General features: G+C 43.6%; 1 protein-coding gene across 1 annotated transcript; it reads left to right on the top strand.

Annotated features, from left to right (window-relative positions):
- Positions 1-13,728: 13,728 nt before the first annotated feature.
- Positions 13,729-15,741, top strand: lpar4 (lysophosphatidic acid receptor 4). The gene is made up of 2 exons (XM_070836819.1): positions 13,729-14,508; positions 14,650-15,741. Exons 1-2 carry the CDS (start codon positions 13,933-13,935, stop codon positions 15,136-15,138), a joined length of 1,065 nt encoding a protein of 354 aa, XP_070692920.1. The 5' UTR covers positions 13,729-13,932; the 3' UTR covers positions 15,139-15,741.
- The last annotated feature ends 2,565 nt before the right edge of the window (positions 15,742-18,306 follow it).

Raw genomic sequence — 18,306 nt, 5'->3', positions numbered from 1 at the left:
TTACCCACTGTGTGCGGTTATATGAGGCCCAGGTTTGCTGTGATGTTTCACCAAACAAATGGCTTTCATCGATGAAATACATACTTTTAAACAAGCACACACAGAGAGATTAATCTGTCTAGTCTGACAGTGTATAAAAAGGAGAAATGTAGTAATCTCTCCTGAGAGTGCATATAGAGGAAGCCTCGACATTATTGTTTATCTGATGATGTGCAATCTATGAAGCACTCACCATTTCTGAGAGCTTTCTGGTTAGAAAAACGCTGTTCCAAAAGACTAATGCATGGTAATTTTACCAGAAGTTGTCTGATTATGATCAGTTGCTAAGTCATTGGGCAATCTTTGAATCATTAACCTGAGCTTTTATAAAGCTTTTTGTCTGCACACAAAGCTTTATGTCTACACATAAAGCTTTGTGGACAAAGGAAGTGCAGTGTGAGTGTGAGGTTGTTTGGATGTGAAATGTTAAAGATACCATTAAAAGAAAACAATCAGAAGATCATGAGCTCTCCAATATGGAAACCACAAATATCCCCTCTCCGTAATCACAGCCTCTCTACCTCAGGTGTGTGTAAGTATCGCTAGAAACAGTTCTTCTGACAGACTTCACACTTGGTGGGTGTGAGGACCCAAAGGACTCTAGTGTCAAGTGTGAAGTCGATCAGATGGGCAGTTCTCGACAACACTGCAAGCAGCACTTCCAGGGGGTCAAGCAAACTTTTTTTTTCTTGGAGGAAATGCATTTTCAGTGGGTGGGGAAAAAAATGGAAATTAAAGCTTGAAACCAGATCCTCAAAATGTGGACTCATGAAGAACATATTGTTATTAAAGATAAAACTGTTTTTCTTCTCTTAGAACTAAAAAATAGACTAGTTAGGAGTTTAAACATGAGTAAAACACCATAAACACCAATAGCCTGAGGATGTCATTATTATCATGATGATTATGATTATGATTATTATTGTACTGAAAGTACCTTGCCCTTGTTCATCTTGCTTACTTGTACTTCATTATTTGTGAGGGATCTCATTAACATAATGCGCCCTCAGCCAGCCCCTCACCCTCACCTTAACCATCACAAATAAACGCCTGACCCCGACCCTTACCTAACCTTAACTTCAATTCTAACCATAGCCTTAAAACCAAGTGTTCACCTTAAAGCAGTCCTTGTAAGTTATGAGAACAAGCCAGAACGTCTTCATTTACCAAGACTGCCCCCACACACACACACACACACACACACATTTCCTGCCTTCATTCTGAGGCTAAACATATTTCAACACTTCCTGTTATATTTGGCAAAGACGTTCATACCAGAGTTCACACAAAAATACTCACGTGGTGTGACAAAGACTTACTCACACACCTGGCCTGTTAAACCCCATCACGTCGTATGTGCTGTGTATATCGAACTAAAACTACAACCACCTGTTTCCAGTCAACCATCACAGGAGTGCAGCGTGATGAATTAAGCAATGCAAATCGTAAAGCTAGAGTGAGTTGACTGATTAGTCAGTTTAGAGAAGAGTCACATTGTTTGGCAGTGATAACAAAGTCCTGTTATCATGGTGATCACACTTTGGTTGTTGTGGATACGGGTGTGTGTTTCACTCAGCCTGTCCTACAACAGTATTCAGAGTACTGACAGCGCATGTGGGTCATTACACCTACACTGAAATACCTGAAACCAAGCTGTGGAAACATTTCTTACATCCCCTCTGTGTTTATACTGAGCTATACACTTTTTGGAATCATTTGAAATGAGTCAATGTGATGTTTCTTGATACTTTCCTGAAAGGTATATTGGCAACTTAATCCTCGGCACTAGCTCCTTTGTTGGCTTCGGTTTGTGTGAAAGAACACACAGACATACAAGTTTGCAGGAGAAACCCCTCGGGCAACGATTCTCTGCCAGCATTAGTCAGATGCAGTCTGGCTCTCCTCCAGACGAGACATGATGACATTTGCAGACAAACCCAGTTGAGTTGAAGCAACCAGCGTCAATAAAGAGAGGAGACAGGGGACTCCTCGCATACTCTCACTCGGCCTCTGTGACGAGAGGGCCTGGCATAGGATTGAAAAGCTCAGCCCACATCCAGGTGAAACAGGACAATGACTCTGAATCTCAACTTCCTGCCAATACATAGGTGAGTCCAAAACAAACAAAGATGAAACTTTTTCTTCAAATGTAGATGTGTGTGTTTATTGAATCATTAGTTGCAGTGGCTGGAGGGGATGTAGGCTTATATCTTAAAGATGGTAAAGTGGACAGAGAGTTAAATGCATCAGATTGAATAAAATAACCATGCGAAAACCCCTGTATTTAATAAATGTTCATCATGTTGTAAAAATAACGGTTCTGGCTGTTTTTAATTTTGCCATCAATAAACTGAATTACACCAATTTTCCTCAATAACTGAAGTGTCATAGTGACCTAAGTGTCATGTTGCACCATATGCTGTTTATGAGGCTCCTTTATCCTTTATTTCAAAATGAAAACCCTGCCACAGAAAATCGTTTTTAATGAGAGTTGGAGTAGGTAAGTCCAGATGACGTTCAACCGCAGTCATGATACCTGTAAAACTGAAGAATTTATTGATAGCTTGTTTGCTTGCCCAGGCTCTTACTTACTTGCATAACACTGTGGCATAGTCATAAAACAAAGGTGTAAAGAGAATGATGTGGAAGAGATAAACTACGTGTGTGTGTGTTTCCTTTAAATCGGCACGGCAGAGAGACATAGTTAATGTTTATATTATAGAGATTGTCCAAAACCATTGAGGGGGGTCACACTGAGCTAACCTGCATGTGTTGCACTCTCTGCAGATCAAAACAAGTCTTTCAGTCTGTCTGGGGGATAACATCTTGGTGCCGGCCTGGTTCAGTCACAGAAGGAGGGCTCTCGGCCTCTAGGGGGTGGCTGCGTCAGTTCTTACTGCTGAAGCTGGTGACAGTGCTGCTGTTCCCCCACATAGCAGGCCTCCCCCTGCTGGTGTGCTGCATGTTCAGCCTGCGAGCCTTGTTGCTTCTCCACTCCCCTCACATCTCCACCAAGCCCTCCACTGTGTTCCTGGGCCAGCTGGCTCTCACCGACAGCCTTGTCCTGCTGCACTGGGTGCATCGGCTGGGGGGGACGCTGGCCTGGTGGCTGGAGGAGGCGGGCTGTGAGATTAAGAAGGGAGGGAAATCCGTTTGGTGGATGGAGGCCGTGAGCGTGCTCTGCCAGCAGCTGCCCGATGCTCACCACCTGGCCTCTCTGCTCATGCTGGGGCTGCTGGGACTGGAGGCCACTCTGGTGTCACGCTGGCCTCAGCAGACTCTGAGATTCAGGACTTCTCACTGGGCCCAGCTCAGCTGCAGCCTGGTCTGGATGCTTGTGCTGCTAGAACAGTTGTTCTCACTCCACTCAAAACTAATGCAGGACTCCAGATCACAGATGTTTTCCTCAACACAACAAAACAATCAAACTTCCGCTCTGGGTCTGGGGCCTCTTCTCTCCCTTCCAGCCTTCTCCTCCTGCTTGAGGAGGACGTTATGGCTGTTAAATTTATGGCTGCATTATGCTGTCCTCTTTAGCAAACCACAGAAGAGAAAGAGCCTATTTCATTAGCAGCTTTGGCCATAAAATAGCATGAACTCAAACAAAACTGTGGTTTATTCTTTGTTAATTTATATAATGAAAATAAATTTAAATATGTGTCGTAAATATTCTGAGAAAGATGATTGTTGTGTTTCACATAAAATCACTGAAATGTTAATATGTGACAGGCTAAAATACAGTGTACAGTGTACAGTGAGTCAAAAAGCCAGTGAACTGACTAAAATTATTTGCTTAAACATTAGTCACCATAAACAACTGGTTAGACCAGATGGAGTGAGACTGCAGCAAACCCCAGAGGGAATCAAATAGAGAACGTTTCAGTTTTATTGCTTTTGAAAAGTTAGTCTCCAGTTTAATGAGGAAACCATTCCAGGAAATACATCCATTGTATAAGATGTAACATAAAAAATCAAACATCAGGCATGCATTAAAAACCTAAAACATGCAGTGTGATGAATATTTCAAATCCAGTAAAATGTGGCTTTATATGGGATTCATCAGTTTCCATTTGAGATGCTTGTGAGCAAGCTGATCTGAGAGTTTATGATCTGTTCCATATTGTGAACATGCTTTCATCTCTGAGCCACTCAAATGTTTGACCTGGCAGACGGCCCAGGAAGATACAACAGAGCGAAGACACCAAGTCGTCTTCTTCATAATGTGGGTTTAAAGGTGTGTTCTGTTTGTATATCATATCTCACGTCCTCACCAATAGATCGCAAATGTGTCTGTTTACATTTTTGTGCAGCGTGTTGTTTGAACAGCCAAACTGAGCACAAGCACAAGCTGGGACAGTTCAGTAGCAAGAAGATGTCTTTTTCTTCGGGAAACAGCTCCATCTGAAGTTGTTTACAGTCTGCTGTCAAACATTCACTTAGCCAGCTACTATATAGACACACACACACACAGTGGAGAAGCATTCTGTGTATACGAGTCAAACGCTGGTCAAGCTGATAAGAAAAATACACAGGGCTTTGAGCTTCAACACTGTATGCCGGGTTGAAGCTGACAGATATCAGCCACTACGATTATCCCTGCAGAATTTGTCGCGGAGGATATGAAAGATCAAAGATGTGCATCCTTTGAGTAATCTGATTGCATTAGTAATGTTTGGAGGGAATTGGGGACATCAAGCACATTACACACCGCAGTCACTGCTGAAAAATGTCTGCAAGGGACAAGATCCAGGAGGATAAACACTCCTGTCATATAACAGGATTGTATTGCAGTGTGAGCTGTGTACAGCAGAGGGAAGCACAGTCTACCTTTGCCTCATTCTGCTGGCTGTAGGGAGCTGTTGTCAAAGTGCAGGGACACAGGAGGAGACGGAGTTACATCACTAAGCCAATTAGTATGGCTGCTTCAGTGTGTGTGTGTGTGTGTGTGTGTGTGTGTGTGTGTGTGTGTGTGTGCGTTCCTGGAACTAATCAATTAAGGCTGGAAACAACAGGCTGAGGAGTGAGGAACAGTGGTGGCAGCTTCCTTCCCATGATGCTCTCTGTTTGGCAGGGGTAGCCCTGCATAGTGTACTTTGGCACTTGGGCTGTCAGTCACAAGTAAACAATGTGGGACGTCAAACTATTAACAAGAAAAGTAGATTCTGTGTGTCCTCTTCAACACGGCAGTGTTCATTTGTGCGCTGCAGGCTTTGAAAGAAGAGAAACGATGTGAGGATTCGTTACAAGAATAAAGAAAGTGTAAAGCAGGTATAAGCACAAAACTATTAACTTCATCACAAACATGTTGTTTCCCATGAATGAACATCTTTCAGCCAACCTTTAACATACAGCACAGAATGTCCTCTGGCTCTGACATGCAGCTCTAGCGCCCTCCTTTGGACGGTGCACATTTGTCAGTATGAAATGGTGAGAGGCACAATTTTACCCAAAAAATGTCAAAATTGCTCTTTCCGGGTGATGGGTGAAGGATAATCACCATCTTAGTTTGTTTACATCTTCTAACTTTTACATAATGAATTCTTAGCCACCGTTCGTTTCATTATTTACAGCTGGAAAGATCCACACAGAGATGAAAACTATTAATATCCACACTACTTAGCTGCCATTATTTCTGTATCATCCAGTCATTTCATCATCAAAATGCTTCCAATTTTACCCCACTCTGAAATTATGAAACAAGTTTTGCAGATTTTGCATAATCATAAGAAATACACCCACATCCACCCGAGCGCCTCTTATCATGACACACTGATTTCATGTCAATGTGAAAAATTGTGCACTATACAAAAGATAAATAAATGACTGTTACTACTATTTAATCTGGTGCTAATATTCTGAGATTTAATCCTGAGTTATTGTAATCAGAGTTTGGTTTATATTTTACTCAGCGAATGTTTATTTCCAGATGAATTTTCTTGAAAGAAATACTTTGATTAAATGAAACTTAGACATAATAAATTAACTGCTATGATCTAATAAATACAATAAAAAGGGTTAAAAAATGTATTTTTCACTTGGTAGTTTGTTGGGAGGACAGATTTTTTAAACTTCCAATCCTGGTCAGCTACAGTCTGTCTTCAGCCCTGTCACAAGAAACTCTAAATTGTCAAATAACGCTTTTCACCCCTTAAATGAAGCTTTATAAATTGACAAATCCTTGGAATCCTTTTGTAATGACAATAACAGTCGTGTGACGATAAAACTAAAATATCAGTCAATAACAGTCAGTGCTCAGCTTCATAGCAATATTAAGACAATTACAAAACCTGCCCACTGTCACCTTAATAATATATCAAGAATTAAAGGACTTATGTGTCAGCAGGATTCAGAAAAACCTTCTCATCATTAATCTGTAGACTTGACTACTGTAACGTCTCTTGATCAGACAGCTGCAGCTGATTCAGAACGCTGCTGTCCTCAGTCAGACCAGAGAAATCAATCACATCAGTCCACTTCTTAGATTGTCACACACTCAAACTCTCAGTTCTTTTAAATCTTTTATCAAGTTAAACTAATAATTTTGATTCTCCGATCTGTTTTATTCTATTCTAGTTTATTTCATCCCCTATTTTATTTTACCCTTATGAAACCTGATGTTTTACTGTTTTTATACTTCCTTGTGCTCCTTCTCTGAATGCCCTTGTCTGACATAAAGCATTTTGAATTGCCTTGTTGTTGAACTGTGCTATACAAATAGACTTGCCTTCCTTGCCTTGCCAAGACGACCATGTTTGGAAATGAGCTGATCAAATCTCCAACGTTTTACCATATGTACCCTGAGGCAAGGTACATCAGCCCATTATATCTCAGAGACAAAGAGCAGGCTCTGTCTGCACAGGCTGGGGTCAGTCTGGTCAGCCTGTCTGCTTTGCCTCGCAGTCTGGAGAGCGAGCGCTCACCCATGGCTGCTCATGCTGCACCTATCAGTGCTGTGGGGTAAACAGCCGCTGCTCGATCTCTGGTTGTAACTGCAGAGTGTCTGTGGTCTCCCTCTGTGGCCTCAGTCCCAGCCGGCAGCATTGATCCGGGCTCCACTTTGCTCTGGATGAGCCGGACTCTAATCAGGTCAGAGCTGAACGCTGGCTCACAGGGGCTAAGGTCAGCTGTACAGCTACATGTATACACGCATAGGACACCCCACTGCAATCATGTTAATATAAGTCCATAGAGCCTATAAAGCTCAAGACTCCTGCGTTGTACTGCCTCGCTGCCTTTGTCCGGCCCTGTTGTCAGGGCAGAGGTATGTATGGCACGACGGGGCTGCCCCTAAACCCTCCTGGAGCCAATGAATGAGAGGATGGACAGAGGCAAGGGGAGGAGAGCAAAGGATATACACTCATCAACGCATTAAAGGAGAGCAGGACAGAGGGGTCGAAAAAGAGAGGAGATGGAGGGAGGGAGAGAGAGGATGGAGGGGAGGGTGCAGTAATGGGGTCTTTGTTCTGGTTGGTGTGACTCACAAAGCCTCGGCCGGGGCAGCACAGCTTAGTTACCGTTACCAAACACAGAGAAGAAGGAGGGAGGGGTGTGTGAATACATGTGAGTGTGTGTGTGTGTGTGTGTGTGTCAGGACTGGGAGATGTTTCTGCAACCCAATCAAACATCTTTTGTCGCATCCAATCATGAAATTTTAGCACAGCTTCTTCTTCTCAGCCTTCATCTTTATTGGTTTTGTTTCTCGGCCCCATTTGGCTGCTTTGATTATCGGCACATCACAGGCAACCAGCGCTCCACTGCAGCTGTACAATCACCTTGTCAGACTTAATTGCACACTTAAGGAGATGTCACACAGGAGATGTCAAGTCATCTACAGAGAAACAAAATTAACCAGAAATAAGCTCAGTACTTTTTTTGCGCATAAACGGTTGTCATAACAATTTTATAGTAACGTGAGGAAAATACAAATTTCAAAATTATTACAAAACATTGACCCATTGGTTTTTTAGCCACACTAGCGGCAAACTGCTTATTATGGCAATGTTGGTCAGTGAATTGATTACAATCATGACAATCATGTTCCCTTCAGTATAAATTGTAATAACTTTGGTGATCACTTAAGTCTTCGTCTAGCTTTATCCATGGATCTATTGTATGAAATGGATACCGAACACGAACCATGGCACCTAATCTGTCCAGGGAGAATTGCTGGTGCAAACTTCTGGCTTCCAGGTAAGGTTCATGTGGCCCACTGAATACTGCTGCTCGTCTTGGCTCAGCATTGATCACACAGGGAATGATGTTGGCGGAAAATCAAAAGGTCACGATAAATTTGTACAAATGTTCACAAAAACATTTGTTTCTTTCACAAGATATGCATGAAAACTTGCAAATCGTGTATATAATTATACGTTGCCACATCATAATCCTCATAGAAGTGATCTGAAACTATTTGTCATGACAATTTTAGCTTTGTGATAAAAAGGCTCAGAATATTGTTTTTCACCCTTTATCCCCCATAATGGCCCAGTGGGTCAGTGCTGCCAAAATGATGTCTTTTCCAAATCAACGGGAAACTCTTTGAGAAGATTTGAAAATGATCACTTGCTAAGCGATGCCATATTTACACTGTATAAACAAAGGAAAATGCTAAAATCATGTTATGAAACATCATTAAGGAAACATGTTTTTATCACAATGTGTGACTCATGCAACAATCAAGAGGTAAAAGACATCTGGTGGTGTGTAATGTATTGTGTGTGTGTGTGTGTCTGAGTTCAGCTTATGCAGTAAGCAGGATGTCCTGTCCTCCCTGGTGCTATTGTGGTGCTATCAGCCTGCCAGACGCTACCCTCAAAGACCACTTCCCCTCTGTCAAGTGCCTCTCTCTTTCTGTCGCTCACACACACAGAAAGACACACACACACACGCCGCCCCATGCCAGCCTGAACACAATGGGAACCTGTCCAGCACAGCCTTGTCACCTGGCTAAAAATAACCCTTTTGGTAGCCTCAGACATTAAGATTGTATTGTAACAATGGAACTGCAGGACTTTGATCAGCCAAAATAGCACTACGTTGTTATTGTAAGGTCTAACACATTACAGTTACCAGTATATTTGGCTGGTGTACAGATCCCACCCTCCATTTGAGCTTTAATTATACTGCCATCTTCTTTTAATGTACTGCAGGTGAAACAGTATATATGTAATTTGCTTGTGGGGAGTTCAGTAATGCTCTGATGTACACAGTCACTTTATCTCAGTTGAAACAATTGGTCAAAAATAGTTTATGAAACCATTGAGGTTGAAATAAATGTGCTGTGAACATATCACACATGCAGTATTGTGTTAACCTTTGTCTGTAACAGTACACAGGTGTTGTCATCAGTAGCTACTATTAATAAACTCTAAAACCTATAATAAGCCCATATAAGCATACAGGGACTCGCCCACAAGCTTTACAGCTGATTTCATTACAGAACACATTACTTTGCATTCTGCTGTGTAACTTAATCTATAACTGTCCATCATATGTGTGTGTTTCATTTGTTTTGTGCTGTATGTAAAATCTCAATCTGCAAAGTAACTGGTGACCAAAAATAAAACAAATAAAAAAAGTATTTGCCTGTGAAATACTCCAAGTAAAAGTAAAAGTCCTTCATTCAACATCCCACATAAGTAAAAGTGCAGAGGTGTGATCAGAAAATCGACCATGTGACCAAGTTGAAGAAGAAGAAATGACCCTTTGGTGTAACTGCTAAACATCTGAAAAGTGGCCCCCTGAACTAGATGCTGCTTTTTTTGGAAGTGGCCATAAGCCAGGATGGTTGGAAACCACTTTAATCTTTAGCAATGCATTAGGTCAAATACATTTATTTTATATGTTTTAATGTAAAGTAACCAGTGGCTGTCAAGTTGAGCAGCAAGTACAGTATCTCCATATGAGATAGTATAATATGACATAAAACAGAAATGCTCAAGTAAAGTAGAAGAAGTTAAGAATTGTACTCAAGTAATATAAAAGATAAATGTGTTTATAACTTTTGACTTGAATGAAGTTGCTTCTGCCCACACAGTAATAAAACAGTTATTTATTCTAACACTATCCTAATAAACTGTGATCTCTCCAGCTGATGACACCACCCTGCTCCCCCCCCCCCCCCCTCCCTCTCCACAGTCCCCTACCCCCCCCCCCCCCCCCCCCCTCCTCCTCCCTACTGCCCAGCCGAGGTGCTATTGTCTCGTTTCCTGTGGCCGAGCTCCCCCACACACCCGCACGCTCACACGCACGCGCAGGCGCGCACACAAACACCCCGGCTAGGATGAGCTGCGCTCCCATTTGTGGCGGACGGACTGACGGACGGGGAGATCCGCAGGGACTGAGAGAAGGACTCCCAGCAGCAGGATCTGTTTGTTTCTGACCGGTTGAAAAAGCGGCTTCTTCTCCGTGAGGCTTAGACGCAGTTTGACTCTGGAGAAAGTCAGCCACAACTTTTGGGAGGAGAAGTATGGAGGTTTGCTTTTGACAGCTGCTCGGCTGCCAGACGGACAAACATCAGTGACCGGGAGGTGAGCTGTCACCATCATTCAGCTGCCAGTAAGTTTCCTCTGTTTTGTCCTGTAACATCTCTCAAAACATGTTTTTATCTTTGGCTGAGGAAAACTTTGGAGCAGCTTCTAACTTTTGACGCCCCAAAATCCAGTTAAAGCAGCTGTATAAGAACTGATAGTGTGCACTGATAAAGTGCTTCTCCAGGCTGTGAGCCTGCACAGCTTCAGCTCACTGGGTATGACAAGGCCCTCAGCTGCTGTGGTTCACAAATAACACACACAGCTTTCAACACTGGCTGATTCAGTGGGGCCTCAACAAGTAGCTGTTGATTGGATCACAGTGTGATGATTGAATTACAGTGTGATCAGTGCGTCCACGCAGCTTTTACGTAAATAAAACGTTTTTTTTGGCCTAAAAATCGAACATCATGAAGGATTTGACAGATGTAATGTGTGTCACAAGGCTCAATTTACATGTGTGAGGCACAAAACAACACTTCTCAGGAGAGGAATGAGGTGCTGCCTGAATCCCAAAGCAGCCAGCTCTCCAATTTCTCCACATTCTCAACAAAAATTCACCATTTCTTTTTCTAAGAATGAAGGCTGCATGGTTATTCACTTATTTTAAAGATGAATTGTTTGGTCTATTAAGTGTCAAGGCAAGATTTTCAGACTCTTGTTTTGTTTATCAGTCCAAAACCTAAGGAAAGAAGAAGAGAAGAAAAATATCCAAATTACTACTATTTACTCTTTGTAAACCTGTATTCTCATCTGTGAAGCTAAAACCAGTGAATTAAAATGACTTAAGTGATTTAATGAACAGAAATTGATTGGTGAGCTTAATATTCATGACATTGGGAGTGATGTAACTTGAGACATAATTCTAACAGGAGCTTTCTGATTAAAAAACGCACTCAGCACGATGGCTCCTTTGAGTTGAAGATGTCCACTGTACGCCCGCTCGTCCTCCACCTTCAGCTCTCTCTGCCCTCCTGCTCCGAGCCTGTGAGAGAAAGGAACAGCTGGATGTGAGCTGAGCCTGAACTCGATCCGTTCAGATCAGCGGGTCCCAGAGGCCTGTTTCTGTCACTGCCACGGCCGACGGCGGGGGGAACCCCTTTAACTGTGCAGCTGTCCACGACCTGTACATGAAATCCATACACACACACACACACACACACACACACACTCAGGTCAGAAATCCACAACACACTTAATGTGTCTCTGCTCCAGGTCTGCGGTAGACGTGGTTCTTGTTTCTTTTGAGCATAAACTGTATAGCAGCCAAATTCAACGTTCTATAGACTCGACTCCCTGCAGAAACAACATCAGCAGAATATGAAGCCGGCACTGTCAGAGGTCCTGGGACAGAGCCACAGTACACAGAACCCTACAGTGTGTGTGTGTGTGTGTGTGTGTGAGGACTGGCACATATAAGTTTTTGCCTGCTTGTGTATGCACGTGTGGAGACTTGTGCATATGTAAGTGTGTGTGTTGGGCCCAGACGGGTACAGTGAGGGCATTGTGAGGGCCGGCGGAGGCTTTCTGGGAGGCGTGTGAAAACGCAGTAAAGATGTCACACTGCAGCTGGCACAGGACGGGGCTGATGGACTGCTCGCGCTCACAGCGTCGCCTTTGTGTGTGTGTGAAAAGACAGATAGAGTGAATCTGATCCAGAGACGCTGGGGACTGTTACACGCGATGCCAGTGGCCACCACACTGCTGCTGTAGCTCTGTTGCGTAACAAAAGATAAGGGCAGTTTCGCTTGTTATGTCGGGTGCTGTAGCTACTTAGAACTGCTCTCCTGTAAAGTTGGGTTAGATTTTAGTGAAGACAGATAAAAGAGGTCAGAATCAATACAGCAGAGGCCGAGGAGTCCCGAGGTTTTAGTCCACAATGTTGGTCAAGCTGGATCCTACATAACCCATAATGCAACTGGATAGTGTCTTTCCTTAGATCCTATATAATCATATGACATGTAGGGGCTTTACTATATGTCGGTGTAATATTTAGTGTGTTACTAGTTAGTTTAAGTCTCTGACTAAATCCAAACACATTTCTTAAGTATTAAACAAATTAGAGCTCTGAGGTACAGATGTTATTAGTCATTATACTACATAAAGTGTGCATTTTTCATGATGGCAGCTATAAGTCTCTGGGCATCACTTCCGCAATACATAAATGAAGTTTATTGTGGATGTAGAATATCAAGTGTGTTCACATACAAGTGTGTTCACAGATAAGAAAGTTAGCGCTCCTCACATTCCCAATAGCCTAGTTCCTGTTCACACACATTCACCCAAATATTTCTTCAAGTAAACGGCTGGAAAATGTTTCACAATGTTAAATCATTGTAATGGTTCACGTCGGACAACAAAGCTATTGTGTTTCTTGACAACAGTGCTCTGTGATGGTGGGAGCAGCTCTTTTGTACCGAGGCAACATGCTGACATATTTACTTCCTCCAGTTGGAGCCCGGCCTTAGATACTCTCTGTTCTTCTGTGGCTGGATGGATTTTACATTAGGCTTTTGACGTCGGTTCATAAAGGAGTGTGGGCCCCACGATCTATGGTACACGTTTCTGCGCTCACAGTCCTGATGACAGCCTCGGTGCCTCATGTGAGCTGACACGCTGTGGACAGATGAGACTGTATTTGTACTGACAGATGACACATGAAGTGCATTAAGGCACACACACACACACACACACACACACACACACACGTACTGACAAGCATGCAATAACCTGAATTAATTCAGGTTAATTAATTAAAATTAATTCAATACAGGTTGTAAAGTTAATTTTGAAGCATTTCTAATATTCTTTCATTCTCTGTGACTGATTAAGATTGTGTGCCGCTTTTATTTTGTGAAGTGTGTAAGTCACATTGATTAATGTTATAAAAGATAAAGTGGTATACCGTTGTCTTCTCAGAAAATACCCTACAACTCCGGCTCCTCTATATTACAGTGGTTTTCTCAAAATTGTACATTCAAGATTGATTTGTTTAAGATGTAACAGAATAAAAGTTTGCCTTCTACACACTATACTACACACTGCACTACACACAATACACTTCATCTCATGGAGCTGGAGTTGTTTGCTTCTTGCTCTGTAACTTTTATAGTGAGGAAGTGACCGTGGGCTTTTCCTTTTCTCTCCACAGGATGACTGACCAGCCCTGCAGGCGTACATCCTGACTGTCTCAGACTCCATTTTTGTATCTGATTGTCCACGATGACTTGGAGGGGACTTGACTGGTGGATCCCCTGCTGACACCTCCGATCCCCAGATATCCGGCCCGGCTCCCCTCTTCCCTGACGGCCTTGGTGTACTCTTTTTCTGTGGAGCCCCTGCCCTCCCTGTTTAGGCCGTCACCATGGCTAGCCTGGTGCTCAACGAGACTGGAATGGAGGACTGTGGCATTGACGACTCCTTCAAGTACAACTTGTACTCTGTGGTTTACAGTGTGGTCTTTGTCTTAGGCCTGATCACCAACTGTGCGGCCCTCTTCGTATTCTGCTTCCGGATGAAGATGCGGAACGAGACCACAATGTTTATGACTAATTTAGCGCTATCTGATTTAGTATTTGTTTTCACGCTGCCATTCAAGGTCTTCTACAATGTTAACCGCCATTGGCCATTTGGAGATGGGCTGTGTAAGGTCTCAGGAACAGCCTTCATCACCAACATCTACGGCAGCATGCTCTTCCTCACCTGCATCAGCGTAGACCGCTTCCTGGCGATAGTCTACCCTTTCCGCTCACGCTCCATCCGCACGCGCAGGAACGCGGCGCTGGTGTGTGCCGCCGTGTGGCTGACCATCGTAGGAGGAGGAATATCAGTGACCTTCTTCTCCACCATTAACAGCACAAACAGAGCCACCACATGCTTTGAGGGCTTCTCCAAGAGCACCTGGAGGACCTACCTGTCCAAAATCACCATCTTCATCGAGGTGAGCGAGGACGCTCTGATAGACACACAAATAAACATGCACACACACCATTTACACACTTTTTAATAACCTAATCAGAGACATAGTGGTAAAGTTAAACTTTTACATCAAGCTTTTATACGCTTCCTATTTATTTTCCAGATTGTGGGCTTCCTTCTCCCCCTCCTCGCTAACTTGGTATGTTCCTCGCTTGTTCTGCGGACACTGCGGCGTCCAGTGACTGTTGGTCATGGCTGTGACAGCAAGAGACGTGTCCTACGGATGATTTTGGTCCATCTTGGCATCTTCATCATCTGCTTCGTCCCCTATAACTCTATCCTCTTCCTGTACGCCCTGGTGCGGACCCAGGCCCTGGCTAACTGCGGCGTGGAGCGCTTTGCCCGAACTCTTTACCCCATCACTTTGTGCCTGGCCAGTCTCAACTGCTGCCTGGACCCTGTGGTCTACTACTTCACCTCAGAGAGCTTCCAGAAAAGCTTGACCAAGGGAGGCAAAGGGTCCGGCTCCCGGCCAGAGAGTATCCCCCGCAGCGACACTGAGACACAGGACACAGCAAACACACTCCCCAGAGACACACACACTCCGTCCAGCAATGGAAAAGACTCAAAGATGTCTGAGAGTCAGTTCTGACTCGGCAAGGAACAAGGACGGTAAAGAAGGACAAGGTGGATTTGACAGGTGCCCTGAATTTGACAAATAAAACAATCAGCTGTTTGGTCCTGGAAGTGACAAACACATAACTCAGCAGATTAGTTAAGTCCTGAGGTAAGTCCTGAGGTATGGCCTGAGCTTTACGGATTAATCCACCACTGGAGAACAGAGGAATGTATCTGTGTGTGTTTGTTATGAGAGAACACTACGGGGACCAGAGACCCAGCCACACGGGGACTATTATCCAGACACATGCAGAGCCTCTAAAAGAGACTCCAACACATCAGCACTCAGGCTAAACGCACACAAACACTCACAAATGCACTGGATTGTGGATAAGATGGTGATTTCCGTCCACGTTGTTGGAATATGCTGTTTAGTTCTTTTGTAACACACTGAGCCCTTAAGTTTTATTGTTATAAAGTTCATGCTTTCACAGTACATTATATCATTTAGACGTCAATGTTATGACACTCTTTAGTGTGGTGAGACCCGTTGTTATTATAACACAGCAGCGCGCTGACCTGCTGAGTTAAATGTGTCTCATGTTGAGGTTTGAGGCCATTAAATGTCTGTTTTGAATTGCTTTCGTGGCTACATTTATTATTTCTGTCCCCCGCCTCGGGCTTGTTGGTTCGGTCAAACATAGTCCGGACCGGCCTTTGACTGTAGGTTTGAACTCATGGAGGAGCTTTTCTGCTCTGGATCCTCATTTTCACCAAGCAGCCAGTGCGATCTTGTTCTCGGAGCCGAGGGCAGCTCTGATCCAGTCGAGGACCTTGGCCTGTGTGCTGTGTCACAGGCCAAATGGTTATTATGACTGGAGCAATGGTCCATTGTTTGCTTCTGAATGAGGTCTCTCTGTCTTAATCTGGCCTTAGACCGCAGATCTTCTCAAAGTCTCTTACACACAGCAATGCGCGCACACTCCAAAGTACGAGTGAACACTGTTGACTAAATACCCCAAATCATCGTGTTACAGTGCACGAATCTGAATCGCAAAACAGTTCATGTCATTAGTCAGCAGATCCAGGGGTTTGCTGAGTTTGCGGGTATAAATGTGTGGTTCATGTGGTGAATAGTTTTATCCAAAATAAGGCTTTGAGTATGCCATCAATACAAAAACATCCATCACGCAGGACCCCAGTGGGATTTAAAGCCCACTCGCACCAGCATTAAAATGGCAAATGGCAGTGAAATCCTTAACAAATAACTTAACCAATGCAAACTGCATTGGCTGTGCTTTAAGGGAAGTCCAAAATGGAAGACGCTTTCGTTGCTTATTAGCTGAAGCACCAGTGACTTTTATTTAACCCTCCTCGGTCAGAGTTTAACCACAAAAGAGTGAACGTTTGCAGACAGTTTTAAGACAGGAGTCATTGGTAAATGTACTTCTCTTGAATAACCATTGAACTTTACCGTTAGCAATCGAGCTAATGAGCTTCCTGACAGTTAGTGAACCAGCTAGCTTGCTGAAGATTTTATTCCCACTCAAACTCTTTATTAAATGAAATTATGTGCACTCCTGAAAACAATAAGCCAGGACGTTAACAGCACAGCAAGGAGAAGGTAGAAGGAAGATCAGAGAGCTCTTGTGACTGAAGCTGCAGGGCCGGTAATATGTTTCTGTATGCATACTATAGGCTGCTGCTGGAGACGGGAATCCGTTGCTGTCGAGGACATTATACAAGATGTTAGCACTGAATTGTTTATCCATTCTTCCATAGAGCCATGCAGAGTTAGATTCATGGCCACACTTGGCAATGTAAGACATGAAGTGGTGGTATGTACAGAGAGATGGCAAGAAAGCTAATAATCCTAGAAGGCCTCTCTGGTAGTTGACTGATGTGACCATGTGCATCCAGCAGCGGAGACGGAGAGACAACAGTTGATGAACTCAGGGATTTGGGGTCAAGGGTAGCTCAGAGGAGGACTGAAACACTGGAGTGGAGAGAAGTACTGCAGAGCAGGAAATAAGAGGAGTGGGAGTGTAAAAACAAACATGCAGCAACCCCTTGAGTGGTTCATGCCAAGAATGTGCTGAAATATTACAACAGAAGACACTCAGCCCTTCAAATGTTTCCTTTAAAGGAGCAATCTGCCCCTTTGATTGTTGAAGTAAAAAACTGTTTAGCATGGTTCAGGAAACTGTGTGGCCTGTTGTGACCTCTAGTGGTTGTTAGTGAGAGCAAACGTTTCAGAGAAAACACCACGATAGACTCCAGTGACGGATATCAGCACCCACGACTGTTCAGTGATGAGCAGTCGTGGGTGCTGATAGCCTGTCCTGGCTCTGCGTTGCACTTTGTATGAGGTGAAACCACACTGCAGTAACACAGGAAGCTGCACGTGAGCCATGCAGCTGCCTGAAACAGCCTGGGAACCTGTTCTCTCAGGGTGTGACCTCACGTGGACGGATAAAACTGCTGCCATTTTAGAGGCTTGTAATAAATCTGTTTTTCTAGATGTCGCATAACTGAAACCATAAACATACTGCAAAAGTTGCAAATGCCACATACCAAGCAAAGTTTCAGAGGACTAAAGCTCACACGTGAGGTTGATCTGCAAGTGAATCTATATTACCAAATCTTATGCTTGGATAAAACTTTAAAAAGGGAAGTGTAGCATCTGGTAGGGGAAGTGGACGCATTTTTTGACACAACTCCAAATATTGCATAATACAAAGACTTTTAGAGAGACTTTTACACTACAATACAGTTTAGAGGTGTAGTGTAGATGTGTACTTAGAAGCTGCATTAGAAGTTGTAGAAGGTGTAGAAGGTGCCCCCCGCTGTGCCAGATCACCTGCTTTAGATGGCTTCTAAATTTCAGAGGAACTAGCATCTCTATGTCTGTTGTGTTTTAGATTAACATCTTCACCTGCAAGTGCTGTCATTTTGTTTTTTTAACTACACCCTCTGTGTGCCCAATACGGCATGTGTCTTTTGGCTGAGTTGCTAGGGACTCGTGATGTAGGAAAGAGTAAACAGGCATGTGGGCAGAGCTTCCTCTTCTCTTCATCACTATACCTAAGAAAAGAGAGTCAGCCGAGCCTGAGACCAGCCCCCACCACATGCCATCCCCACATGCAACTACACATTGAAACAGAAACCACGTCAGTGGTGGCTATAATGCTGACACTTGCAC

Source organism: Pempheris klunzingeri, chromosome 9 (genome assembly GCF_042242105.1).
Source record: "Pempheris klunzingeri isolate RE-2024b chromosome 9, fPemKlu1.hap1, whole genome shotgun sequence".
NCBI classification, from domain to species: Eukaryota; Metazoa; Chordata; class Actinopteri; order Acropomatiformes; family Pempheridae; genus Pempheris; species Pempheris klunzingeri.
The sequence above is the reverse complement of the archived record's forward strand: the minus strand, read 5'-3'. Positions and strand labels throughout refer to the sequence as shown.

What these genes read in the sequence shown, in the direction of transcription:
- lpar4 (XM_070836819.1), top strand. Translation starts at nt 13,933, where the DNA reads ATGGCTAGCCTGGTGCTCAACGAGACTGGAATGGAGGACTGTGGCATT. An exon ending in AAATCACCATCTTCATCGAG is followed by an intron (nt 14,509 to 14,649) that starts GTGAGCGAGGAC and finishes TTTATTTTCCAG; the next exon opens with ATTGTGGGCTTCCTTCTCCC.